Source organism: Xiphophorus couchianus, chromosome 11, assembly GCF_001444195.1.
Source record: "Xiphophorus couchianus chromosome 11, X_couchianus-1.0, whole genome shotgun sequence".
NCBI classification, from domain to species: Eukaryota; Metazoa; Chordata; class Actinopteri; order Cyprinodontiformes; family Poeciliidae; genus Xiphophorus; species Xiphophorus couchianus.
This window is the reverse complement of record NC_040238.1, coordinates 29,987,104-30,014,781: the sequence shown is the minus strand read 5'-3', so window position 1 is coordinate 30,014,781 and position 27,678 is coordinate 29,987,104. Positions and strand designations below refer to the sequence as shown.

General features: G+C 37.3%; 2 protein-coding genes across 3 annotated transcripts; one reads left to right on the top strand and one right to left on the bottom strand.

The window, feature by feature from the left end:
* The first annotated feature begins 508 nt into the window (after positions 1 to 508).
* Positions 509 to 14,760, top strand: coro6 (coronin 6). Its single transcript, XM_028032600.1, has 11 exons — positions 509 to 747; positions 5,199 to 5,398; positions 8,612 to 8,734; positions 10,281 to 10,410; positions 11,028 to 11,206; positions 12,269 to 12,388; positions 12,481 to 12,585; positions 12,817 to 12,962; positions 13,376 to 13,433; positions 13,842 to 14,069; positions 14,418 to 14,760. Exons 2-11 carry the CDS (start codon positions 5,201 to 5,203, stop codon positions 14,538 to 14,540), a joined length of 1,410 nt encoding a protein of 469 aa, XP_027888401.1. The 5' UTR covers positions 509 to 747; positions 5,199 to 5,200; the 3' UTR covers positions 14,541 to 14,760.
* Positions 14,761 to 15,440: 680 nt separating this feature from the next.
* Positions 15,441 to 26,264, bottom strand: LOC114153824 (von Willebrand factor A domain-containing protein 7-like). Of its 2 annotated transcripts, XM_028032597.1 has the most exons (16): positions 25,530 to 26,264; positions 24,456 to 24,650; positions 24,098 to 24,370; positions 23,916 to 24,009; positions 23,686 to 23,820; positions 22,314 to 22,500; positions 22,059 to 22,234; positions 21,865 to 21,977; positions 21,665 to 21,781; positions 20,626 to 20,832; positions 20,411 to 20,543; positions 20,064 to 20,213; positions 18,963 to 19,055; positions 18,629 to 18,891; positions 18,254 to 18,547; positions 15,441 to 16,774 (listed from the first exon to the last, which is right to left on the bottom strand). In XM_028032597.1, the coding sequence occupies exons 2-16, from the start codon at positions 24,636 to 24,638 to the stop codon at positions 16,388 to 16,390; spliced, it is 2,805 nt and encodes a 934-aa protein (XP_027888398.1). In that variant the 5' UTR covers positions 24,639 to 24,650; positions 25,530 to 26,264; the 3' UTR covers positions 15,441 to 16,387. The 2 variants fall into 2 exon arrangements, with proteins under 2 accessions (XP_027888398.1, XP_027888400.1); XM_028032599.1 differs by lacking the exons at positions 15,441 to 16,774; positions 25,530 to 26,264 and having other exon boundaries at positions 18,380 to 18,519; positions 24,456 to 24,725.
* Between the last annotated feature and the right edge of the window lie 1,414 nt (positions 26,265 to 27,678).

Genomic DNA, 27,678 nt, shown 5'->3' with positions numbered 1-27,678 from the left:
CTAAAGTAAGAGATGTTCAAAGAATCGGATTGCTTGTAAACACCAGTTAGGTTTTTGTAATGGTTTATCTGTTTCAAAAGTGTTCAACAGATAAACTATTTCGTTTATAACTTTTTTGTGAAGATCCTCTTTATTTTTACTCATTTTATTTAAAAATACCCAAATTTGCATATAATTGTCTACATCATATATAAATATATGATATAAAAATATAAAACGGATTTTTTTTTTTATTTAAATTGAGTTAAATAAATGTAGCATACTTTAACTTTTCCACACACATTCAATGGCATGAAAAGTTGTTGCATCTTTTATTCATGTAATTCTAACAGTTGGTTTTAACAGTGTATCATTTATTCAGCCCCTAATAGCCAGGGGGCATCAGTGATTGACCTCTGGTCGGTAGTGTCCGCCGTGAACGCACATCCTCCCCGCCCCTATGTTCGCGTTTCCCCGTACTGACGGAGCCTGTTCTAAAATAGACGGTAGCCCACCCTCCCACCGTCCTCCCACCGTCCTGTCCTGCCTGCTCTGCCCCGGCGCTGTCTCCCCTCTATCTCTCCCCCTGCCGAGGAGCGTCGCGCAGTCACCCAGTGCGTCCCCTCGCCAGGACTCCGCACTTCAGGACAGCGGACCGCGGGACTTCATATAACTCATAAGCCATCAAGAGGAAGAGGAGAAGGAGAAGAAGGAGGCAACACCGCAGAAGAAGTTCTCGAGGGAAGAGGGGACTCCCCAAAACCTGAGGTGAGCTGCGTGTCGGTGTTTGCTGCATTGGCGTTAGAGGTGCGTCGGGTTATTTATTGCTGTGCGTCCTGACGCATGGAGACAGAAAGGACTAAGCACTCAGACTCTGCACTGCTGCCATTTCTTTAGTGCGTTTTGCAGGTAGATCAACCGACCTCTGCCGCCCTTCACCTCTAAGAATTATGTGTCGCTGTTTATGCGTGTTTGCACAGGCTGTAGGCAGCGGCTGTTTAAATTTACTGTCTGTTCATTAGCGGCAGAGCGCCACAGGGGCCGCCGCCTGCTTTCTGGGACTATTTGGGACGTTGCAGGCAGGTGGGAGGAGCGGGGCCTCCGGGTGGGACGCATCAGTTTGTCATGTCTATATTAGGAAAGTGGCCGTGTCATTCTTTCGCTCTGTGCCATGCGCAGCACTCACACACCCGGGAACAGGGCTATCTCATTAACCTGCACAAGATAGTAGACAGTTTTATGAGTTTTTCCCCCCCACTTATGTATATGTCATTCACACATGATGACTGAAAAGGCCAAAACAGCGCACTTTTAAAACAAACTGTTGGAGTAACCGGTACAAGCTTGACAGGCAGCGTTTGAAATTTTATTTTTATTTTATGAAATGGACATGCAAAATACCAGCACCATTAATAGTTTGCAAACAACAGGATAATAACGTGCATTAATTCAAATTTCTCTGCCTTCACATGTATTTTAAACCAACAGCTCAATCCCAATCCTTGTAAAAGAGACATTTCATGGCTGCACTCTTTAATCTACAAACATTTATCTGGGAGCTTCTGCTGCTTCCGTTGTTGGCAGTAGAATCACAAACGCACCTAGCTAACCTCATGAAACCAAACATGGTAGAAAAAAAAATAAAAAAGAATTGATTTACTGAAATAGTAACAAACTTTTTAAAATTACATTTACTAACATTAGAGCTGACATGTAGTTCATTGGCTAATACTGCCTCAGAGTTAAGCAGCGAAGCTAGTTGGCTAGTTTGACATTAGCTTAGCTGTTGCTAAGCTACTTCAAGCTAAATACAAACTTAGGTTCTTGCTCCAAATCAGAGATTTGTTGTGACTTGTACATTATTGATATATTCATTCATATGTCACCCAATGTGAACACATTAGCCTAGGATTATTTTAATCCAAATAAATTAGGCATTGAATGTTTATAATTTTCTGAACCACTATAACCAGCAGTCCATAAAGTTATATGCTCTATAAAAAGTGAAATGATTGTAATGTCTTATATTTATTACACTCCAAAATCCCTTTTGTCAACAGTCCAGCTATAACATTGTTAAAATATAGAAAAAACATAAACGCAAACACAGTTTGAAGGGGCGGCTCTGGGGGCCCTGAACGCCCCACAGTTGGCAGTCTGGAATGTAAATCTCTAGATAAAGTAAAACTTCTAGGAAAGCAGCTAGAGCTTTCTGTCCTCTCATCGCTCTTGTCCAGTCATGTCTCCCCTCCTCTGAGGTCATTTCTGGATTATGTTCTACTGTGAAGTCAACCAACATCTCAGTTTCAGTCGACTCTCTTCAAGGCTTTATTATAAGAAACACATTTGTGCTGTACATTCTCCTAAAGTGTCTTTATTGTTTGGACATTGACTGCTTGTTGACCTATTTTCCAGTCCATGTCACAGAATATTCCTCAATTAGTACCGTAATTCAAAATAAACAGGAGTAGGCCCAATATGATCACTGAGAAAAAGATTTGTACTTCATAATCAAAATGTTATTTAAAACAATTTTACAACCACTTTGCAGTTCTGTTCTTTTCTATAAGTGCGTTACTTCAAGTCAGTGGTGATGAAATTTATTTTGTGTTTTATCCAGCCAAAGTAATTGGATCAAACTGTTATTGAGACAGGCTGACAGCAATTAGTGATTAAATAGTGTTAGTTGCATGGTTTGTAAAATAATGCTGCTTGGGTGTTTGAGTTTTGGAGCTACTTTCTACCAAAACGTTTAAAAGGTCTGGGATTAAAGTGGCTTGACAAGCAAAAATCTGTCCTCTCCAAATAATCTGGGGTGAAAAACCAGAGTTCTTTAGCCAAAGTAAATCTATAAAGACCTTTAAAAATAAAAAAATATTGACACTTTAAAAAATTAGAGTAAAGAGCAACAAGGAGCATCTAAAATAGTCATCTTCTTTATTTTAGATTTAATTTTAACCTTTGACCTATGTGCAGCCATAGCATATTGTCATACTGTCATCAGGAAAACATCCAAACAGATGTAGATTTTTATATTCTGAGCCCTCTCCCAACTTTTATCTGCTCTATCCATGTTATGTGTGTTTGCTTTTGATGTTTTGATAGCACATAGTGTTTGCTGGGACAATCAACTATTAATATCTTCTCTGTTATACAATATCCCCTGTGTTTTGGAGGATTAGAGATCTGCTGTCTGCAGTGGCCACAGGACAGCTACTTGTCAGTCAACAAACGGAGCTAAAACATGCAGATGGGCTGTTATTTCATGTAGCTAACACACACTCAGGATTATTTAAAGCTGCTTCTGTTAAACAATGGCGAAAGCAGAAGATGTTTCTGAACTAACAGGCAAGAAAATGAAAATACTAAAAAAAAAAACTTTTAAAATAACTTACCTTTTTTCTTTAAGGTATACACAGAGTATGTAAAAATAAATTATTTAATTGAAACTTAAGATTTAATTTCACAAAAACGGCAGTAGCTTTTAATATTTGTGGAGAAACTAAAATCTCTTCTTAGAAAAGAATCAAACTAAAGTGTTTTGAAGAATTTGTAATCAGTGCAGAATAATACAAAAAACAACCTTAAATGCAAACAAGTAGAAGAGTTTCCATCTTTAAAACTGTTTTTTTTTTTAAATTTAGTTTTGGTTAAAGTAGAACAATCTTGCTCAGGTTTGATTAGAATCACAATTATATTGAAGATTTCAGTCTAGATTCCTTAACCCTAGAATCTTCCTATGCATATTTCTAAGACGTTAAACTATTTAACAAAATTTGTAGTCTCACAAACTTGTTGTCTAAAATCATACTCTTGTATTCTGCCCTCTAGTGGGTGGATCTAATTATTACAGGTGACCAATGCCAGTTTATCCCAAGGTACTTTATCCTTTAAGAAGTAATATTCACATACTATTACAAAGTACTTTTTTGTTGGTTACAAGAATAAAAATTGTTAATTTTTGTTTTTACCATACATATAACATTGCAAAAATGAAACTCCAACACATTTCTTACTTTACTAAGACTTGAATAAATTGGAATAAATAAATTTTGATTAGAATTTATATTTTGAAACTTCTTTTAAAAAAAAGTATGATTTTCTTATTCCTTTTTTGTGGCATGAGAATTTGAAGGATTTAATAACCATGAAACAGTTTGTAGGTTTATCTAGTTCCAATGAAAACTACAAAACTGGTTATTTACCAGCTGCAGTTTATGTTCATCTGATCTGCAAGAAAAACAAGTTGCCTGAAGGACAAACATTTTCGTAGAAAGAATATAGACAAAGACCAGATCTTCTGTATTATTCAATAGCGAAACAGAGTTCACTTTTGACTTAAAAGAAAATGATTCACACAAATTGTGAAGCACGGAGCTGGAAGAGTCATGGCTTAGGGAAGTTTTAGGACCTGACTATTTTACCATCAAAGAATCCACCATGAATTTAAATTCAAATTCAATTAAAAAATTCTTTATCGATCAAAATATTTATTTAATTAAAAATTAAATATAATTTTATTGTGTATCACAAGTTGAGATATCAGAAAATTAGGCTGAAGTAGAACTGGACCTTTTAACATTTCATGTTTGTTATGTTTGGAAGCTAGGACGAGGTAGAAGCTCAAGTAGACAAAGAACCCTTAACAGCTTTTATTCATAACTCGCTCAGCAGTACAGTAACATCAAGTATTCCTTTCCTCCATCTTATATCTTCTTCTTCTCCTCTCTTCTCTCTATCCTATTCTCGTACACCACCTAGTGGTAGACACAACAATGTTGAAATCCACTAACGACTTGTCGAAACTAAGAAATGGAAATTCCTGGACCGAGTAGAAGCTCAGGACTTTGAAGGAGCAGTGTTACATACTTTCCAGGCACATTGTGCCATTTTATAGCACAATCAAGCAGGTATCACCTTGAGTTGTTGTTTTATATCAAACATGCATTAAAAGATATTTGACATAGTAATAAGAGTCCCAATTACGAACACAATGTAATGTTAAACTTATAGCCTTCGCCTTCATATTTGTAGCATAGTAATTTCCTCCACAAGTCAGACCAGACTTTGATGTGGAGTTACTGTAAGCTTTTCTGCCACATCTTATAACTTGAGTATTGATTTATTTTTGTTTAATGAAAGTTTCTATTTCTCTCGGCTCATCCTTAACCTTTCCTCCTCTCTCTTCTTCCCTCATTGTGCTTCCACCTCTTGTCCAGTCATGAGTCGCAGCATCGTGCGGCAGAGTAAGTTTCGCCACGTCTTCGGGCAGGCGGTCAAAGCTGAGCAGGGTTACGATGACATCCGCGTCTCCAAGGTGACGTGGGACAGCTCCTTCTGCGCCGTCAACCCAAAGTTCCTGGCCGTCATCGTTGAGTCGAGTGGAGGAGGAGCGTTCCTCGTCCTGCCGCTCTCCAAGGTCAGCTGTGGGCGGAAGGATTTAATGTTGATGTTTATGAAGTTAACACATTGGAGCATTTTTGATGTAAATGATTAGAAATTCAAAAGTTTTACTAATAATACTGTAGGTTTTATAGTTTCTTTGTCATTCTTTACTTAATGAGATTTCCGTTATTTCCTTCATTTTAAGGTGATGTAGTAAATCTGTTTTGGATAATTTATTGGAAACAAAAACACGTTCTTAACCTTGAAACTTGAAATTTTGAATTAAATATAAAGTACAGTTACAGATGACAAATTACTATAATTACATTAGGGATATGTACATAATTTTTAAGGTTAATAAAAATAAGTTCTTAATTATGAAATTCACAATAGCTGTGTCACACTTCACCCTGATTGTATTTCTCTTGATGATCTTTTTGTTATATAACAGCTGCTGGTAAATTTTAATACGTTTCATGGATGATTTACATTTTTAACTGAATTTCTGTTTTATGGTTATTTAGCATAGACAGATTTGTAATTGAAAAAAAATATTTCCATACACAAATAAAAAGACACATACACATTTTTTCCTCAATGTCTGAAGATAAATCAGACCAAACGTCTTTTGCTTTAGGTGATAATTACCAAAATATTTGTTAAATGCCAGAAAACTTATTGAGAATATTTTTAGAGACTTTTTTTTGTAGCTTTCTTCAAATTCAGAAGTTTATATACATTTCGTCAGTACCAGGGATACTCTGACTTTCAATCAATTATTAAGTTTATTCACTCGATTTAACAAATTGTATTATTAAAAGTACAAACTGATTCTGTTATAATACATGAGTGAAAAGAAGGCAGAACGTAGAGAAATATTTTTCAATGCAGAATAAATCTCTCATGGCTGCATACATTAAATTAACACGATATGTTGCAAAAAGTGTGTAATTTTCTTCATTTTTAGGCTTGTCATTAGATTTTGAGAACACGATCGTGATTCATCTTCACTCCACTATGACTAAACTTGTATTAAATGTTCCGTTTCTGTAACAAGACTCAGCAGAAGAGGCTTTAGATGTTTAAATGTTGTTTCAAGGTTGAATTTCTCGTAGTATTCAGCTACTCCAGGCTCCAGTCATTCATGACAAAACGTTCAGCAAGCAATTGTGTGGGGTCAAATATTTGTTTTGACCCCAAATGTTTGAAATACACAGAAAAGTCAATATCTCCTCCTTTAAGGTTGGACCTGGAAGGTAAAAGTAACGACTAAGGCCAGAGGGAGAAAATAAGTACGTCGGTTTTTAAAATAAACTGGGGATTATTACAAAAGCTTGTCCTTTAAAAAATAAAAAATAACAACAAGGAATGCTGTTTTGTTACATTTCGTCTATCATATTGTACTTATTTTCTAAAAAAAAAAAATTATATATATAAATATAAAAATAAACGTCTAGATTTACAACAGTTGTACAACATTAAAGTGTGTTTAAATTTATCATGGTACATTTTTATGCTCCTATGATACTGATAGTTTTTATTATTTGTATGAAGTGAATAATTCATAACTTTTGTATTGTGAGTTAAAAAACAACAAAAATGCTACAAAATAACAAATATTCTGATCAATTAACCAGCTGCCAGCTTGCTTTAAAAATAAAAAAACAAAGAGCGACAATATTTTCATAATTGAAAAATAATAATCAAAATAATAAATAATTGTTGTGCATACCTGTAATTAAGAGTTTATTTTGAACAATATAAATAAATTATTCATCTTTAAATAAAAGCAGTTAGATTGTATGAAATGTTTTTATTTTATGCTAATTCTACCAGCCTGTTAAATCATGATAGTTTCTTTTTTCTAATATTTATAAACTTTTTTTTATTATTATTTTTGGTCTTTTTACTGTTGGTTATTATACCCTGAGATTTTTGTACCTGCTCTTCCTAACAGTGCTCCAATAATCATAAATATGTGAAGAAATTATTTGAGCTGAGTTTTTTAGTCTTCATAGCAGGTAGTAAATTGAAAAATAATGTTGGCATACAGTGTTTTAAAATCTCTAAGGCTTCATAATTTTAAGTATTTGGCCAAAGTAATTTGTTGCCTTTTAAACTTCTATAAGTTTTGCGACATTTGAAAGCAAAAGTATGAATCATAAGATTTCTCTTGTTTACTTTTAGCAAGGAAAATTGTAAAATATTTTTGAAATTTGTGAAAAAGAGTTTAAAAATGCAACGTAATCTCCAGGATTTTCGAACTCACTGAAAAGTCGTGGGGGACAGTCGTGCTATTTATACGCCGCAGGGCGATCTTCATCCTCCCTCTCCCCCCCAACAGGCAACAAGAAAAACTCCCCTTTCAGCAGCTTGTCATTCGATCTATTAATACGCCTCGCTGAGCGTGTGTGTGTCTGTGGAGCCAGAGATATTTCTAATGCTTATACATGATAAGAAACACATTTTTGCTTTTCTTTTTCCTTATTCAATCTGTTTATTTTTGTACAGTAAGAGGCCACTATGATAGAATGTGGCTACAGTCACAATGTTTATCCACAATATGCTAGTTAGCATACTTTACCTAGTTAGCAGGCTAAAGTAAGAGAGAGCAACTCATTAATGCTTTCATCATCAGTGTGCTGCAGCATGCAGTGCTAATACTGTAGTGTCATGCATATATATAGCGCTTAAAATGATCAGTTTCTCTGATTTTACTCTTTATGGGTTTATGTTTGAGTAAAATGAACATTGTTCTTTTATTGTATAAACTACCGACAACATGTCTCTGAAATTACAAGCAAATATTTTGTATTTATTTACAGAAAATGAGAAATGGTCAAAATAACAAAAATGATGCAGTGCTTTCAGACCTCAAATAAGGCAAAGAAAACAAGATTATATGAATTTATAAACAGCAATACTAATGTTTTAACTCAGGGAGAGTTCAGATATTTGGTGGAACAACCAGGAGTTTTTTAATGGGGTTCAGTTCAGTGGTCTCTTCATTTTTTTAAAAAGCTGTATTTTTTCAAAGCCGTTGCACTGAACCCCAATATAAATAATCTAAATAAAATATAAATAAAAGCTGAATTGAATTGTTTTCTGTAAAGGCTAGAATTTTGTCTTTAATTATATTCATATTGCTTTATATTTTGGCTAAAGGAGTTGAAGAATGCAGCTATTTTATAATATTCTTTCTAAAACGCCACCTTGCACGTGTCAAACTCTGCCCTTGGTGCTGCAGACAGGCCGTGTGGATAAGAACTACCCGCTGGTAATCGGCCACTCTGGACCCGTCCTGGATATCGACTGGTGCCCTCATGACGACAACATCCTAGCCAGCTGCTCAGAAGACTGCACAGCAATGGTAAGTACCATTTCTTTATCCTCCTCCTGTGTTAATGCTTTTGTGTGAATAAATCATGGATTTAAATGGTTGCTTTGCCTTTCTTTGACAGACCTAGCTGAGCCTGGCTGCTGAGTAAAATGTCTGATTTCAATGTCTTTCTTGATACCTCTTTACAGCCTTCAGGGTTTTAAACAGCTGCTATAATCTTTCTAATAATTCTGGGTTCAGTTTCACTTCAGCTGTCAGAAGCGAACAAAATGAAGCATCTGAAATATCAACATTTCTTCAGAATGTTGAATAATGACGTTCTGATCACCTATATGTGATTTTAGACACTATAAGTGGGATGAAATATGTGGAATGTCATATTTTCTCCACCACAGACTGCATTTTAACTACAGTTCATTAAAAATGTAAAAGGTCTTTTCTAGCTTTTTTTTCCTACATATTACTTGAATTTCTCAGTAATGTTTTCCTTTAAAAGGAGGTGGAAGGATGGAGGAGGAGATAGCGGGTTTGGAGTTTTGTCTGGAGGGATTCATAAGAAAATCCATCAGAACGAAAATTTTATCAAAGATTTCTGATCATAGATCTAATAATTACATTATATTGTCCAAAACCTTGATTTGTTTCTTTGGTAAAAGCACCATGATATAAACAAAACACACTTTAACTGGAATTTATTGAACATTATTTTCCACAAAAGATATTTTATATCAAACTCTGCATCAGAGCAGACAAATTACAACTTAATCTCAAATGTTTTCATTTTTAAATATTAAATATTCTACCAGAGTGGTTTAAGTCTTTGTGCATATGTCCTGTTGTAACATTTATTGTTGTAAATCGGCAGCTTGTTTCAACATATGTGCATCGCAGCACCTGTCACTGATCCGCCCACTCGGTCATGTCACGGCTGCAGGAATCTGTGCGATGTGAAGACTAAATTGCTTCTTCTTTTCTGGCAGCAGCTGCATGGACGCTGTTTAAGTATGCGTGTGTGTAAGAGTGTTTTGTGTGTGTGTGTAGGTGTGTGTGGGCTTTGTTTATATCAAACAGCACACAGACAGACAGTTGCAGCTGTTACTGTAGTGGATTTGCAGAAAGGCCAAAACTGTGAAGTCATTCTCCTTATTTCGGGTCATTGCTCCAGCAAACAGCTCTTTAGAGAGAGTTAATGTGTGTGTGAGTGTGTGTTTTAGTGAGAGTGTTGTCCAGTAGTTCAGTCATCACCTTGGCAACATCACAAACCAGGATTAGTGTTTTTATCGGGGTAATTTTTGGTTCTAAGACTTACAAAGCTGGATTACTTTTTACCTGGCTCTGTCGCCATGGCATTCTGTCATGCTGGAAACCCCAAACTCTTCTGGAAATCTTTTTATACAGAAAAATAAATAAATGAATGAAATTTTATTTTATATTTTGCTGTACTATTGTGACAACAATAAAAGAGATGATGAGAACTATTTATTACATCTTTGTTAGGTGACAAATCGTAAATGTGCTAGCTATGTGCTAGCTTTGCAGATCACAGTGAGACCAAAATACTCTCTTTCTTTTCCAGGTTTGGCAAATCCCAGATCACTCCCTGACCCGTCCCCTGTCCGATCCCATTGTGGTGCTGGAGGGTCACTCCAAACGGGTCGGCATCGTCAGTTGGCACCCCACCGCACGCAACATCCTCCTCACTGCCGGTGGGTTTCACCAACAGAGAAACAGATCTTCATTAGGCAGCAGACGTGAGCAGAGTGCCTGAAAACTATACTCAAATAAGAGTAGCAGTGCTTCAAAATAAAATTACTCAAGTAAAAGTAAAAAGTAGTCATCCTAGATTTTAAATTGCATCATCAGTCAGAACAAAATCTAAAGTTAAGTGGAAAGTTTGGTATTTTAAGGACCAAAATGACAATAATTCATGTACAAAATCAGGCAAAAGAAATGTTTCCAAATCAGTTTAATAAAAAGTCAATAAAAATCTTATGAAACTTTTACAAAAACTGCAGGTGTGTGTCTGTGTCTGGTAAATTTTTACACGTTTGTTTTTCCATTCAGTGGGTAGAGAATGTAGACATTTTACTCAAGTGAGAGTAACAATACTTCAAAATAAAATTACTCTTCTAAAAGTAAAAAAGCACAGCGTAGTAAAAATACTCCTAAAAGCATTTTTTTTTTAAAAAGTTACTGAAGTAAATATAATGGAATAAATGTAAGTAGTTATCGCCCAGCTCTGAGTCGCAGTGATGTGCTTGAACCAGAAAAGGCGTTGTGAAGATGACTAAAATCTTTCTTTTCTGACTCTGTCTGCTTCCAGGAAGTGATAATCTGATAATAATCTGGAACGTGGGAACAGGCGAACCTCTCATATCCATGGACGACCACCCGGACCTCATCTACAGCGTCAGCTGGAACCGAAACGGCAGCTTGTTTTGCACCACCTGTAAGGACCGACGCCTGCGTGTCTGTGACCCCCGGAAGAGGGAAGTGGTGGCGGTGAGTGAGCAAGTACTAACCGATTAAACCTTTTTACATTTTGACATCTAACAGCCACAAACTTCAATGTGTTTGGTTGGGATTTTATTTGACTATGTGACCAAAACTGTGTGGTGTATGGTTATATAATAATAATAATAAAAAAATCTTTTTGATAAATAAAAAGTGTCAAACATTGCCAGAATTCATTTTGGAGTAGAATGTCCCACAGTTACAAGTTATATAGAATATAAAGTCTTTATTATCCTGCAAAAGGGAAAGTGAAGCAAAAGGTGTAGGTTCACACAAAAAAAGTGAATAAAGTGTTAAAACCAATATATAAAAAACAAGATTATTATTAATAATAATAATAATAATAATAATAATAATAATAATAATAATAATAATAATAATATACTGTACAAAACTGTAACAAAAAATACTGTGCTTTATTAGAAATAATAATCCAAGGGATGTGCAACTGAGTCGGATCACTTTTTCAAAAATGTAAATAATGTAAATGTTTATTAAACACTGAAAAAGTCAGATTATTTACAATACAGTATATCAGTTCAGAAAATGGTGTTATTTAAAATCAGAGTACGTGATTGTGCAAACACCAGCATGTATGTAAATACTTTTAATATGATTGAAAGCTAGCAAAGAAAATCTAAATATATAAAGACTTATATAAATATATTTAAATTTCTTGGGACTTATATGACTCTGACATAAGTCAGTTTTGTTCACCCACTTTTTATCTGCTGCTTCTACTTTTGAGATTCCCTCATATCAGGTAGCAGCCTTCGAAAATATCACTGCGCGCACCAAAGTTAGACGGAAGTCAAATATTTTTTTAATTTGGTGTTGAAACTATAAAAATCTACTGGGATCTCTTCCTTTTCTAAGAGCAAAATTCTGTCTCGATGTTTCCAGCGAGACAGAAATCTAATAAGTCTTTACATAGATAAAATAAATTTAGGCTTTTTGTTGATGTGGATAGAAAATCAGACTTTAATACAGATTTATTTTTGTTCTTGAAAAGGCTTCTGTTGTCTCATCTTTCCTTGTGCTTTCTAACAGGAACGTCTGGCTCCACATGAAGGCATCCGACCAATGAGAGCCATCTTCATTAGAGACGGAAACATTTTCACCACCGGATTCACCCGGATGAGCCAGCGAGAGCTCGGCCTCTGGGATCCGGTAACAAACACCTTCCATACTGTCTGTATCAGAAGGCAAAGGACGACAAGTTGATCATATTTCACCTTTTGGCTGTTTTTTACTCTGGTTAGACAAACTTTGAAGAGCCTATAGCGCTTTTGGAGCTGGACACGAGTAACGGAGTGTTGTTACCGTATTATGACGCAGACGCAAACATGGTCTACTTGTGTGGGAAGGTGAGCTGGTTTATTCTTTTAAATCATATAAGAACACAGTTTCTTTAAATTCAGCTCATTTTAATTCATCTATAAACTGAAAAAGGTCCTATTTATGATAAGATGAATCTAATCATATGGAAACTTCTACATATAAAGCATTGAATGCAGCTTCTGTTGTAAATATGTCCTATATTTCTGGCTCCGATTAGGAGAGTGAGTTGTTTTGGTTTAGAGGGTTTTTTCGTGCAGGGGGACAGTAGTATCCGTTACTTTGAGATCACGGAGGAGCTGCCGTACGTCCATTACCTCAGCACCTTCAGCAGTAAAGAGCCGCAGAGAGGGATGGGCTTCATGCCAAAGAGAGGTGTGGACGTCACCAAATGTGAGATTGCACGGTAAGACACTCATGACTGACGCTCTGACGCTTTTTTAAAAAGTAAAAACATGCGACTTTCTACATTTTTAATAAAGAAAATAGTTTGTGGAGGCTGGACTAAATTAAACTTTGAAGTTGTGTTTTCTCTATTATTTCTTTGTTTTCTCCCTTCTCTGTTATCATCCCCTAAAGTAAATTTTATTCTAGTTGTTTCAACACATCTTGATGCAGTTAACATATAAACAAAAAGGCTTTTATTCATTCTGAAATATTTTTTCCTCTAGCTGAGACTCTGAATTTCTGTTACATCACGAACGCTCATTTCTGCAAATCGTTTGTCACCATCCTTAAATAGAAATCAAAGTGAAAACAAACACGAGGCTGACGGATCGCTCTGCTTTTCCTGTTTGTCATTCCTTTATTCTTTCCCAGGTTATACAAGCTACTCGACAAAAAGTGCGAGCCCATCACCATGACAGTTCCTAGAAAAGTAAGTAACCCTAACTCTAACCCTTTTTTGTTATTTATATGAATTATTGTCATTTTTCATCCATTAGATACCAACCTTTCCACTTAACTTTAATTTGCTCCATCTGATGATGTAATGTTTTAATATTAAATGATTGATAACTTAATCAGTTACTCAGTAGACTTGAGTAGACTTTTTACCAAATACTTTTTCCTCGAGTAATTTCTTGGATGGCTACTTTTTACTTTTACTTGAGTGAAAATACGTTGAAGTGGTGATACTTTTACTTGAGTCTAACTTTTGGGGACTCTGCCCACATTTGTTGGCAACATAGGAAACAATGTGACAGCAGGGATCTATAGTTTACTGTTCAAAACAAAAACAGACTAAAATATCTCTCTTCTTCTTGCTTGACTTTGTGTGGGCCAGTCGGACCTCTTCCAGGATGACCTTTACCCTGACACAGCAGGGCCTGATCCCGCCATGGAGCCTGAAGAGTGGCTGGACGGCCGTGACGAAGATCCCATCCTCATCTCCATGAGGGACGGCTACGTGCCGCCGAAGAGCCGAGAGCTCAAAGTGGCGAAGAAGAACGTGCTGGACTCCAGACCCACCACCAGACGCAGCATGTCCGCCTTGGACACCAACAGCTTGCCTGTAAGTTTTGGACATGTTGAGCATACAAAGCTCGATCTGCTGATTTGTTCGTTTTCACAGAAATGATTGGGATTCATATCATTCTGCTGCATTAACAGTATTTGCTCGAACTTCATCTAAATAAATGTTTTTACATTTATATGGCTTTTCAAACATTTCCCTCTCTGTTGAACCTTTTTCTTATTGTGCACAACTTTTCCCTTCAAAGCACCCATCTCTGTTTTGGTTTAGTTTCTCACTACCCTTGACCTTTTTTCCCCTTCTTTCTTTATCATTCTCCCCCCTTTCATCACTTTCTGTTTTCCTTTTTCCCTTTGTTTCCCTTCCTTCCTGTTTCCTCCTGTCCAGCCTCAGCTGCTTGAGAGGCTACTGGAGGAGATTCAGAATCTGAAGGCCACAGTTTTGTCTCAGGAGAAGCGGATCTGCGACTTGGAGAATAAGCTTTCCCAGTACACCAACGGTACTGCCTGATGTGCATGTGAACACATCAGTTAAAGAACTGGTCTGAATTTCAGAATCACTGTTATTATAGAAATGCATTTTCACTGCACTGGCAAGAAATCACCCTTCTGAGAACTTCAGCCATTTTGCCTCCTTGAACATATTGTTAAATAATGCAAATAATTTGTTAATCAAATTCCTGTCAAACTCAGAGGCTTTGTGGCCATTTCTGCAAAATTTCTAATCTGAGTTTGAAAAGAATGTACCGTAATGGCAAAGGCATTGCATTTGTGAAGTCATAGCTTTATTGATTTGAATGGAGTGAAAACTGTGGAGCTGTGGGACTGTGCAATTGAAGGACATAGGCAAGTCAGATGTGAGGAAAAAAAGTTAGCAATGTGTACAGCACAGTTGTCAAACTCCAGTCCTCAAGGGCCGCTGTCCTGCAGTTTCTAGATGTGCCACAGGTACAAAACGCTGGAATGAAATGGCTTAATGACCTCCTCCTTGTGTAGATCAGTTCTCCAGAGCCTTAATGACCTAATTATTCTATTCAGGTGTGGTGCAGCAGAGGCACATCTAAACGCTGCAGGACTGCGGCCCTTGAGGACTGGAGTTTGACACCCGTGGTTTACAGAGTTTAACGGAAAAAGATGGCAGCGCATGGGTACGCAGCGGCTCGGGGGCTCTTAGCTTTTCATTCTTTCATTCTTCCCCCCAAAAATAAAAATAAGTAAAGAGAGCAAAAGGAATAGTCCACCATGAAAAGAGCGAACACATGTACCAGATGGCCAGATATTACCAGACCTCTCCGAATATATTTCAAAATGTAAATAGTGACTAAAGAAAACAAGTGATAAAATATCAAACTTATAATGTCAAAAGAAAAACATGTTTGTGTTCTGTAAAAGAGTAAAAATAGACACATAATCACAATAAAATCTGTTTTTTTTTAATGGGATCCTTCATTTTTTTCAGTGTTGCACCTTTTATCAACTAAATTTCACAATGGATTTCACCTTGGATACAAAAAAAGCCTCAGCTATGTTTTGTTGCTTTTTTGCTTCTAAAGTACTGTACATGGTGTAAACACTGTGACATTTCCTAATAGTGCATTCATTCATCTCTACTATAAAAAAGACAAATATCTTGGATAATTTACTGTGGAACAACAAGGTCACAATTCAAGTAACATCATCCATCTTGAGGTGTTGCTCTACACAATACACTTTTTAATTTTTATCCTATTTACAACTTAATTTGCTTTCTAATACAAACAAAAAAAGTATGTATTTAGCACCACACTGAGTATAAAACAGTAATTTAGTTATTAGTTAAAATTATTCATGACCCTGTCAAAGTCAAAGTTGATTTCATTCAACCAAGAAGTTTGCTTCTTACAGACTAGCAAAAATAAAAATGTGTGTTTGAAGTGTGCTCTTTCAACATAATTTTAATAAAATAAATGCATGTCTACAGAAAATTATGCAAATTAGGGATTATAAAATTAGGGATGCATGAAATATCAGCACCAACATCGGTGCCATTAGCCATTTTTAACATATTGGTATCGGTACGATAAAAAACCTTGCCGATTTCTTTTTTGTTTTTCCTGTTTCTGGTTGGTTTTTTCACCAAAGATGTCGAAACTGGAGTGAAATATATATAATATTGGTAAATATTATTATTGGATATCGATTACCCAAATTTTTCTATCAGTGCATCCCTAATAAAAATATCAGTGCAAATTTCAATAAAAAAAATGAAAGTAATTGCATTTTAAATTCCTGAATCTCTTTCCAGATGGTTTAGATTTGTCAGAGTGGTTGATAAAGTATTCATAAGTTATACAACAAGATATAAAGTATTAGAATCACTCAGTTCATGAATTCACTCAGTAAAAGTTGTCCAAACCCCATCATGATGAGACACAGAAAGAAAGACAGCGAGGCCATGCTGGACCCGGAGACCCTGGCAGTGAACCGACACGTGCCAACGTTGCCGACCCGGTCCACAACCAGCAGCTGCATTACTGGCGCACAGCAGGAGGCGACGTAGGACACCAGCGTTACGTTCTCGTTTCCGGCCTCCAGGTTGGTGTTGAAGACGCCGGTGCCCTGTATGAGGCTGACGCGTTCGACGCCCGCCCCGCTGTCGCCGTCAGTCACTCTGATGGAGACGACCCAAGCAGACAGGCTGCAGTTTTCAGCACAGCTGGACTGCATGCTGAGAAGCTGACACTCTGGTTGGGTGAAATCATTTAACTGTGGGGAGAAAAAAAGACATTTTTGATTATATATGAGCTAATAACTGCAAAAAGGGTTTAGTCCAGGGGTCCCCAAACTTTCTCCTGTGAGGGCCACATAACTTGTCCCTTCTCTGATGGGGGGCCGGGGTCATTTTGTAACAGAAAAAGTGTGACGATTGTAAGAGTGCTAAACATAAAAATGTATTGTTTTTCAGAAAGCACAATCAAATAACCTTTTCTGGATTCTTCAGAGAACAAAAGTCAGGAAATAACACTATTTATGAAATAAATAATAACCAAATAACACTGGGTTCTCCACATAAAAAAAGGGTTAGGGTCAATTATATGCATATATAAAATAGTTACTAACCAATAGTTAATAATAAATAAAGTTCATTACTAAGGAACATTTATTTTATTGCAAAAGTCCAACTTATCAAATAAAAATGCACATATATGAAAATACTCTGGTATTGTTCAGGGGGCCGGACCAAATGTGGAGGCGGGCCGCATCTGGCCCGCGGGCCGTAGTTTGGGGACCACTGGTTTAGTCTGTACATGAGTAGGGATGGGTAACTATTGTATTAATATTTGGGGTAATGTCTAATTATCAGTAAACATCATTTGACCATTTTTGGAAACCTCAACATTGACAGAATGGTTGAGATTGCCATCTTTAACTTTTCTGTTGATTTCAAGAGCATTTATTCATCTGAATAACATTGAATACCATTGTTGTGTACTCTTCAGTGTTACTATTGCACTATTTAATGAACCCAAATAAGCCTATTTGAAAATGCAAATTAAAACGGATGAAAATTCAAACAGTCAAAAAGAACCATAGAATACTGTGCTGAAGTTTTACATCCATTTTACCCAGTCCTGATCATGAGTTAGATACCCAAGCATCATTTATATTTTTAGTATAATAATATTTATAATATTACAATAAACAATACAATAAATGTTGCAAAAATCTTTGGCCCATATCACACAAGGCCAAATTGAAAAGTGAAAACTTTTCTTGCCATCAAATGTCTTAAGAAAAATGTGAAATGATGAAAATCTTTCAGAGGGTTTACGGGATTAAAAACTCAGACCACACAGACTGGAGAAAGTTTTTCTTTTTAAAAACACCAATGCAACCATTATATGCAAAGTTTCCACTATTCTTGAGAACTGTAATGAAAATTCCCATTTCAGACCAACTCAATCTGCAGAAAGTTTAAATCTAGTTATTACCAGAGAACCTGTAAACTTTTGACTTGCTGAATATATTTACTTTTTCCTCCGTTAGGAACTATGTTTCATTGGCATTGGCTACAATTTTGAACATTAGTTGCATTAAATGCGTTGAGAAAAGCAACACAATGTTTATTTGTTGAACTGTGATAGAACCAGCGTTGGTGCAAAAATAGGTTTGAATATTTTAAAGAACTGTCTTATTGCCTAATTCTTAAGGTAAACTTGAAAGACTTAATTGTGGCATTATTACCGAGTTTACTACAGAGAATCGCAGCACAATGTAGTTGGTGTCGCTTCCATCCGGCGTCTCGGCCACGATGGTCAGGATGACGTCGGAACCAGACGGGATGCTCAGCGGAGCCAGCAGGGTCACCGTGCCATTAGTGCTGTTCCCACTTTCCACCAATAAAACGGTCGGAAATGTCAAGTCAAGACTTCTCGAGTTGGTGGCTCGGATGGTTATGTTTTCATCGGATCTACTTGAAGCCACAGTGAAGGGCACAGAGGTCATGGTTCCTGCAATCAAGATGCTGTCTGAGTCAGCCTGAATAAAAGAGTTTAAATGTTAATTTTTCATTATTTATCAGGTTTTTGGTCTTGATTTTTATGCCACACTTTTACTCACTGTAAGAGTCAGATTAGAAGCTCTGAAGTTGGTGGGCGACTGTCTCTGAAAGTCAGCAGTAGAACCTTGAACTCTCCCCTTTACTCTCACTACAAACTCCACCGTCGGCATCACATCAACCTGGACTAAAAGGTTCCCGCCGCCCTGCGACACAACAACTCCCAATGTCTCCTCCGACCCCTTCGTCGATTCCACCAGAGCAACTTCTGTCACAGTAGCAGCGTCACTTCCCGATATAGTCACCAACAAACTGCCACTGAAGCCTTGAAAGAACAAAACCGAGTGATTACTGCTGACCCAATCACGGTTAAAGTTTAGATTAGCAGGTGTTTACCTGCTCTGGGACGCGAGTCGAGAGCATCGAATCCACCGAAAGGACCCTGAGACGGCTCGACAAAGTCAAACAGGAAGTCGACAGAGCTCTCACCTGCAAATACAAAAATCTAAAGTATTTTATTGCTTTCAAATAACTTAAAAATTAGCAGAACTAATAGATGAGTTAAGGTAAAACATGACAGTTTGGTTTATTGCTTATGTTGCTAAGCATGAGTGTGTACGGTAAATGCAGACTGATGTTATGTAATAAGTGTGATTAAAAGTGTTTGTCAGTTTTGGTCAATTTCTTCTGCTGAAAGACTAATGTTGAAGTCGCAGAACAATTTAAGTGAAGGAACAAAAGAAAAATTGCAAGCAGTGAAAGAAATAGTAAATGTTTTAAAAATGTCGAGAGAATATACAATCACAGGTGTCATTGTATAAGCAGAAACTGCTGAGTTAAATACATTTTGAAATTGCTGTAGCAATAACTAATTTTATTAGAAAAAGAAAAAACTCAATGATAGTTTTGCCTTATTATCACCTTTTTGTAAATTTACAGCAAAGTTAAAGTTAGACTGTGATGCACAAGTATAACAGTGCAAATTTCAGACCAAGACTGTTGTTTCTGATTTTTTCTTTACATTTTGGTGCATTTTTTTTTAAATAAACATTTTTTAGTGAAACATGTAAAACACAGTCCTGTCACTTCTGTACATCAGTAAAAATGCACTCTTGTTTTGATGGTGCATGGAAATCTCCTGAATTTTCCTCCTACGAGACAATAAAGGCTCTAAAATAACAAATACTGTATTGACCAGGAAACCCCTGGTGCATTTCTGTAAATGGAGGTTCCACACATTGCATTTGTTACAGCATCAGAATTGTGGATATTCATTGCAGAAAAGAAAAATACTTAAAACAATAGTGTGTTATAAAGTGGCTGAGAACAAAACTAATATTTGGGTTTTCTTCTGCTGTACCCAAGTACAGAAGTTTATTTTTTAGGGGAAAAAGGGGCTATTATAAATAAGTTCCTTTCATTATAACTGCCCTAAATAAGAGCAGATGCTAAGTTAGCGTAAATGCTGAAGTGGTTGCTAACATGTGGAAATCTTACCAACAACTCTCAGGGTGTAGGGATTGTTTGACACAATTCTTATTGCCCATTGTCCAACGTGCTTTTGTAACCGCACCGTTATGAAGTTTCCCACAGTCTCTGAAGAAGTGATCAATGAGCCTGTAGAGTCGGTGCTTTGCTGAGTTACACCTGGGGGGGAAGTAATCAGCATACAAGTTACCTTTCTAATCCTAATTATTGCATTTTGAAATTAATAAATTAGGCTTTCAGTACTAAGTGACTTTGCTTTCACAAAAAAGCTGTAAAGATTTTTTTTGCAAACTGTATATTTTGAAAACCGAAACAAAACGTTGTGTTGGCTCAAATTTAGCAGGCGGTGGTATTACCTGTCGGGCTTGCGAGTGTGAAAGTGAGGGACCTGCCGGTGATGTAAACTGTCGGGTTTATAACAGTTTCGTCAACAATAAAGGTGAAACTGTCGGTTTTTCCCAAGTTCCTGGACGCCTGCAGAAGGGTCACCTATCAGATCGCAGTAAGAGGTTAGACCAGGAGGCCCAGATTTAAATGTACAAAAACACATTTAAATCTGGGCTGACATTACCATTGAAGAGCTGACTGACTGGACTATGATTGCTGCGGCGACAGGAAGTTCGGCCTTCGTCACTTCGATGGCCTGACCGCCCGACGCCTGAGCCAGGTCTCTGTACAGCTGAGCGTCAGACTCTGAGATCGCTCTCGTCTGCAATTGGTTGCTGTTTCTTCTCCTGCGGCGATTAGTAACGACCGAGTCTGTAATCATAAAGTTGACCTGAAATAAGAAAACAACTATTTAAATTAAACTGAGAGTTTACCCTGGGGAAGAAAAAAAAAATATTATTCCACACAAGAGATGGAAAAATTATCTGCACATGGATCATCTAGCTTCGTCTTCATGGACCTTTGACTATTTTATCTTTTTTTTTTTTTTTTTTGCACTTTTTGAGCTACTAAACACGGCGTAGTTTGTGTGATAGATCAAAACAAAGTTGTGCACAACTGAAAAGAAAGAAAAACATGTTTTTCAAAAACTGTAACCGGACTAGTCTGTAATTCAGAAAACCCAGAATGAACAACTTTTCACTGCAGTTACAGTTGTATGTAGGTTGCTGTTGCACCTCTGGGGATTGAACTGAGTCTCTCCCACAGCATGATGGTGCCACTACCATGCATGACCATTTATATTAATTTTCCTCCAATCAGGTTTTAGATTCCACATGTTCACTGTATGGCTTGCAACAAACTGTAAATTTCTTCTTGACACTTTTTCCTATAAGTAATTTGACTTGTCAAAATTGTTTTCAAACAAACCTGCTTTAACATTTTTAACTATTGACCTGATCGGTGTGTCCTTTTGTCATCAAGACACTTTCAGTTCTCTGAAAAACGTCAAAGATTTTCACAGAATCGCCAGATTTCAACTACACTGGTCTACCAATTGCATTTGATTTCATATTGATGCATCAGAGGAAAGGGGGTGAACACAAACACAGAATTCCAGTAAAACTTAAAGTTTCTGTGACAAAATGTAAAAAAGTTTGGGATATATCCTCTGTGCAAGGCCCTATAAAAATATGCGCTGTAATTAGCATGCAAACACTTACCACAGTTTGGGTTTGCTCTATGAGAGCAATCACCGTGTTCTTCAAATCTTTGTCTTTAGCAGGAGCATCCGTGAAGAGAAATATCTCGGAGTTGAACGGAGCACTAGTTAACGCCAGCTGTAAGATGATGCATGCATATAGTAAAGATCAGCTTCAGTAAAAACTGAGGTTTTAAAGACAGTCGAACAGCAAGAGCATACCTGCAGCCCTGAAAGACTCATTTCCTCATCATCTCCTCCACCATTAGTTGTTAGATGGTTCACAATATCCTTGAAAAGTGTTGCATCAGTTGTACGAATTATTGGCCCAAATCCTTGGCAAACAAAACAAATCAGTTTGTAGTTTTCTTCCTCAGACAGAAAATGTGTTTAAATGTGGAGAAGCGAAGCCGTACCTGGATCGCTGAATGGGATGAGGATGTAAACGGACGGTTCGTTCTCTGTTCCCACCTGGATGTCAATGATGGTGGATGTGACGGTCTTCACCACGGCGATGTCGTCGCTCATGCTCTTTGAGGTGTCAGTGACAAAACAAAGAGCTTTGCTGGATCCTCTAGAGATCCCCACCATCCTAAAAGTTTCCAAAGAGATGGAACAAAATGAAGCAAAATAAATGAAAACCAATTGCTGTATAATTTAACCAAACGTACTGTAGGAAGGGGAGGTCTCCGGCTGCCAGCCGAATGTCCTCCAGAAGCTGGCTGGTTGCAGCTACTGCCAGGTTTGCAGCTCGCGTGTGGAGATGTCCGTGGCTGGATTGGAAGGAATCCTTGTTAATCCCACCAGTTGGCTCGATCGTACCAGTTTGATCGACTGTTCCTCCATGACTGCACTTTCCTTTGATTAAACAAAAGTTTGAGTGCTTTTACACAGTTGGGTTTGTTTTACAGGCACCGCAAAAAATAAATCAATTATTTGAACGTTTGCATCAGTGTAAAGATGCTTTTTAGCATTACAGTATCAAAACTCATTTGTTTTTGCATGTTTCCACTGGTATTCTGACTATCTTGAGTCTTTGTCAGAAGGTCTCCTGCCCTCTAACCCTAATCTTTAGCTAAAAACAACTTTCTGTCAGAAGAAACATGTTGGTGAAATTCAGAGTTTTTGAAATCCACTGGAGATTGTATCTTTTAATGTACATCACAAATAAAATGGGTGATTTAAGCATTGTGTCAGAAAATAGAAGCCATAGACTGCAAAACAGCCGAAACACTGAGTGCCTTTAAATCTAGACTAAAAACCACCTGTTTATAGTTGCATTTGAAACGTAATAAATGAAACATTTTGATGTGTTTCAATTGTTGACTGTGTTCTATGACTTTGTATTGTTATAATGTAAAGCAGCTTGAACTGCTTCGTTGCTGAAATCTGCTGTATAAACTAAACTTTGATTGATAAAGGAATTTCTATTCTGAACTCGTCCTGAACCAACCAGACCAGGCAAAGGAGCGGGTGGAAAATGTCGCATGACTAAAAAAACGACCGGTCGGTGTTGGAAAACCCATCTTTGAGTTTTTTTGGCAAGTCAGCTGATCTCATCGTTCAGATATAAGTCATTGCTGAACCCAGAGCAGCAGAGGACGGACACTTTTCCCTCAGGCTGTGGTGAGCAGATCGCTTCAGGAAAACATGAATGGGGAAAAAACCAAAGCAGAAAAACAACAAAAGTCTAGTAATTGCCGGTTGTATCCCTTAAAGCCAGCAGGGTCCTTTCAAGAACGCTTGAATTCACACAAGAAACCGATTTCCACAAAAAAAAAAATGATTAGGCTATATAGGCTATTATTTGACCTGTATTTGACCAAACTCAACTAGTTATTTTTCCTCTTAGCCCTTGCTATTTTAAACAGCTAGACTTTTGAGTCAGAGAACTGCTGCAAGGAAATAGTTACTCGTCAAGTTGAAAAGGATAAATATCTGTAATCTGTGATTGACAAAGCTGGACAATGACCCAAGTATTGCATTCGAGAAGAAAAATAAATTTTCCAAAGGTAATTGTAAGAGAAATGCATGTGAATTTACCAGGTGGCTTGGTTGAGACAAAAGGTACGAGCCCAAAGTAGCCAGAGGTCAGGATCTGTCCAGCGATGATGTCCTCCAGAATGTTGTTGGTGCAGTCGTCACCGACACAGTTGCGACAGGTGGCTCTGCTTTCACCTGACATGGAGTAAAACCGCATCAGATGATATGGTTCTACTCCATTCCATCCAAACAGCATTCTGCAGGGTCATCAGCTCATGCCATCTCTTTACCTGCGATGTTGCCGATGCTGGTTTCTGCTTTAATCAGATTAGAGTTTGGGAATGTGTTTCCCAGTTCCACCCAGTTGCTGTGACTGTAGAAATCCTTCAACATTGATAAGAGAAGAAGAATTACCAGTCAATCCACAAAGATTTCAATCTTTTTAAAAAAAAGTAAAAATTATGTTGAATACTTGCAAAGGATGCATAATCTCTCCCAGTTTCTCCTTTGCGGTCTCATAATTCCCCATCCTGTTGTCGGCTTTGACAGCAACCATTCCCTCTGTGATGATCCTCCTTCCCTGAACAAACTCCTCCTCGTCAAAGTGGAAGCTCGGTTTGAAGGCGTAGCGGATGTCCACTCTGATATTCCTCAGCTTGATGGATGTGATGGCTTGACGGAAAGCCTTCGACGACTGTGAGGCGCCGCAGGCAGCAGCAACGCCTTCTGCAGTGAAAGGCTGAGCCTGAAAACGCACATTCACGCAACGTCACCAGGACTGAGAGAGATCCGTTTCTAGAAAGAATAATGTAACAGGAGTGTATTCCTACTGGGTAGTTGAAGTTTGTTCCTTCAGTCAGGGCTAGAGAGCGGCATGCCTGCACAGTTGCATTGAGAATCGCTTGCTCTGTAATTTCCTGGTGATTTAAAGAACCCCCAGGCAATATTTCAAATGCCTGCGCTCCGATGTGCAGGAGGAGGAAACAAAGCACAGCAAACACTGAGCGCATCATAGCTCCAATATTCTGAAAGGAAACAAATATCTACAATTTAGACCAGCGGTGCCCAAAGTCAGTCCTCGATGGCCGGCATCCTGCATGTTTTAGTTCTCTCCCTGGTTTAACGCACCTGGATTAAATGATGGCTGTTAGAGGCCTAAGAAGAACATTGACCTGCTCAGAAGGTTGTTGGTACCACAAGGGAGAGAACTAAAACATGCAGGATGCGACTTTGGGCACCCCTGATTTAGATCTTCAGTCACTTTTGACAATACAAATATTATTCTAGTCAGTTTTAATGCATCTTTTGAAAAGCTCAACGATAGTTCAGCGAAACTACAAATTCAAACTTTTAATAAAAAATTGGTGCATCTTTTTCAATTTATCCTGGCTCATATCAATATATTTTCAATGCCATTTAGTTAAATGCACCTAAGCAAGTTGAAATGTTTTGTCATTACGTAAATTTTTAGGATAAATTTGTCTCAACCCTTACACCCATGAATCAGATTAGAGTTTGGGAGCCTGTTTCAAAGCTCCACCCAGGGGCTGTGGAAATCCTTCAACATTTCTGCTGAATACTTGCAAAGGATGCAAACCAGGAATGGTTTCTCATTCAGAGACTTGAGTTTTAATTTTCACTAAAGTTGAAGTCTAAGCTGTTAAAAAAAAGCAGAATGTTGGACTGTTTTATTCAGTACAAAATCTGTTTGTCCTGTTAAAACACCAAACTGTGTCCACAAATATAATTTAAGGGTAAACTGTTCCTCTCAGATGAAATAAAATGGGTATTGATCTTAATAACTGAAGAACCTTCTCATATTCTCATATCATGAAGAGAAAGACCCAACATAGAGTCTCCTGCTCCAAATTTAAAACCTTTAAGCAGGAACATACAGTACTTACCAGAATTATGAACACTTTAGATTCAGTTCCTTTGGTACCATCAAGCTCAGCTTTAAAAACCTAAACAAAACAGTTTAAATCACCATTTTGAAACCGTTAAAGTATTTATTGGATGTGATGATTAAAAGCTTTATCAAACCATAAAAAGTTAATCTTGGAAAGTCAGAAATGCATCCCAATTCTAGCTTTCCATGATAAGAGTCGCCTTCATGTCGGATCCCTTTCAGAGGCGTTAAAGGAGAAACCTACTCACCTTGCTGCTGTTCAGCAAACTTTGTGGTGAATTTGTCAACACCGACCTTATAAGGGTCAGCTTCAGGGCGGAGTCACGCTGGACTTGACCTTCTAATCACACCATTATGCAAACGTCATGTCTGCACCTTGGGGTTACTATTTTATACCCACATGGACATTAAGTGTTGGCCTAAAATTTGCTGCTATAGTGAATAAAACTTATTCAGACAAAGGTTTTTGATTTAGGTTCTGCTAAGGAGGAGAGGGGAAAAAATTGCAACAGTGTTCTTTACTTTCGTTTTTAATCATTATTCAAACCACAGCGTGATTATCTGCATACTTCTCGTATTTCTATAGATAATTGATAGTAGGGTAGATACCAAATACTTTCTGTTTGCAGGCAGGTGTCAGGCCTAAAGTTTAATAAACACTCCCTTCAGTTACAGGATGCAAAAGCCATTGAGCAGGATTCCTGCATGTTCACTTTTGGTTTCTTAAGAGACGAAAGTTTACTTTATTACATAATTCAGATGTTGGAAAAATAAGTTAATGGAAGCTTAACCAATAACTCAAAGAAAAGCCCCCCCTCTGCTGCTGCTGTAAATAAGGAAATGAAAGGTTTAGAAATGTGGTTTTAAGAAGGTTTAATAAAACACATTAAATTAAAAAGATTTAATTTGTATTAATTAAATTAAAACCAAAAAATGGAAGTGTAGCATAAGGATAAGTAGGATCATTGCAGCGATATTTGAATTGCATTTGCAATATGTTGCACATGTTCAGTCCACCTGGTGTTTTATCCACAATATATGACAGAAAAACATTATGCATTAGAGTGACAGAAGTTAAAACTCTTTGGTAACTAAATATTAAATTTTATCATCTTTTAAAAAGACGAATCTATTTGTCATGAAGCAAGAAAAACTTGAAATTACTGAACCGTTCACCTCCACATCCGACTTCTCCAGAACTAAATCTACTTGTATAGTTTTTTCAGCTTTAATAAAAATATTAACTTATTATTTTATTATAAATTACAGTCTTTTTCTGAATTGGAAAGCACCATCACGGAAATTCAGTGTTTCTTTCATATCTGATATTAGAGACAAGATCACGTTTCTCCTGCTTGGCGTGTTGAAACTTTCTGCTTCAACTTATCTGATCATCTAGGAATCCATCTGGTCGTGAACATGGACCAGATCGGTTGGTTGACAAGAAGCCGGGTGATTGTTTTCCACTCTGAGAAGTAGATGCTGTGATGACCTAAGCAGATTCAGAGTTCAGCCAGGCGTTAGCTAATCGTTGCTGCCACTAGTCTAGAGGAGCAGAGTGGGAAATTGCAGGAGAGGGATGCTTTGTGAGGTGGAAGCTCAACTATATGGAAAAGGCGTGACGTATTGTATGAGCTGGAGTTAAAGCATCCCCTATTGGCTGCCACAGGAGAGTCAAGGATTCCTCAAACATGCATGAAAGAATCAAAGCAGCATTGTTTTTGATGAGGAAATAAAACTACAAAATGATATGAAGCTTATAAAACCCTCCATGTAAGAAATCTGTCATGAAAATACTTTGAGCTAAAATAGCCTGAGATATTCTCAATGCAAGGTTTATTACTGTGAACACCTTTTCAAGGTTTCCTCCAGAAAACTTGCTCAGCCTGGTGGTTGGGTGCTACAGCAGTCATTCATCCAGCGGCCCGCCGTGTTTTTGAGTTAAAAATGTTTAATGTTGACAGGAAATTTGAAATAATCACTTGATAATTATGTGTTTTTGAAAGATTGGTAGATTAATACCTGAACACCAACTATAAAGTTGCAAACATTTTAAAAATACTTAAATAAATAATGGGTTGGGGGCACAAGTAAAGCCTGGTGGCCCGCCAGACTTATGATATACTGGGGGAAACCCTGACTTT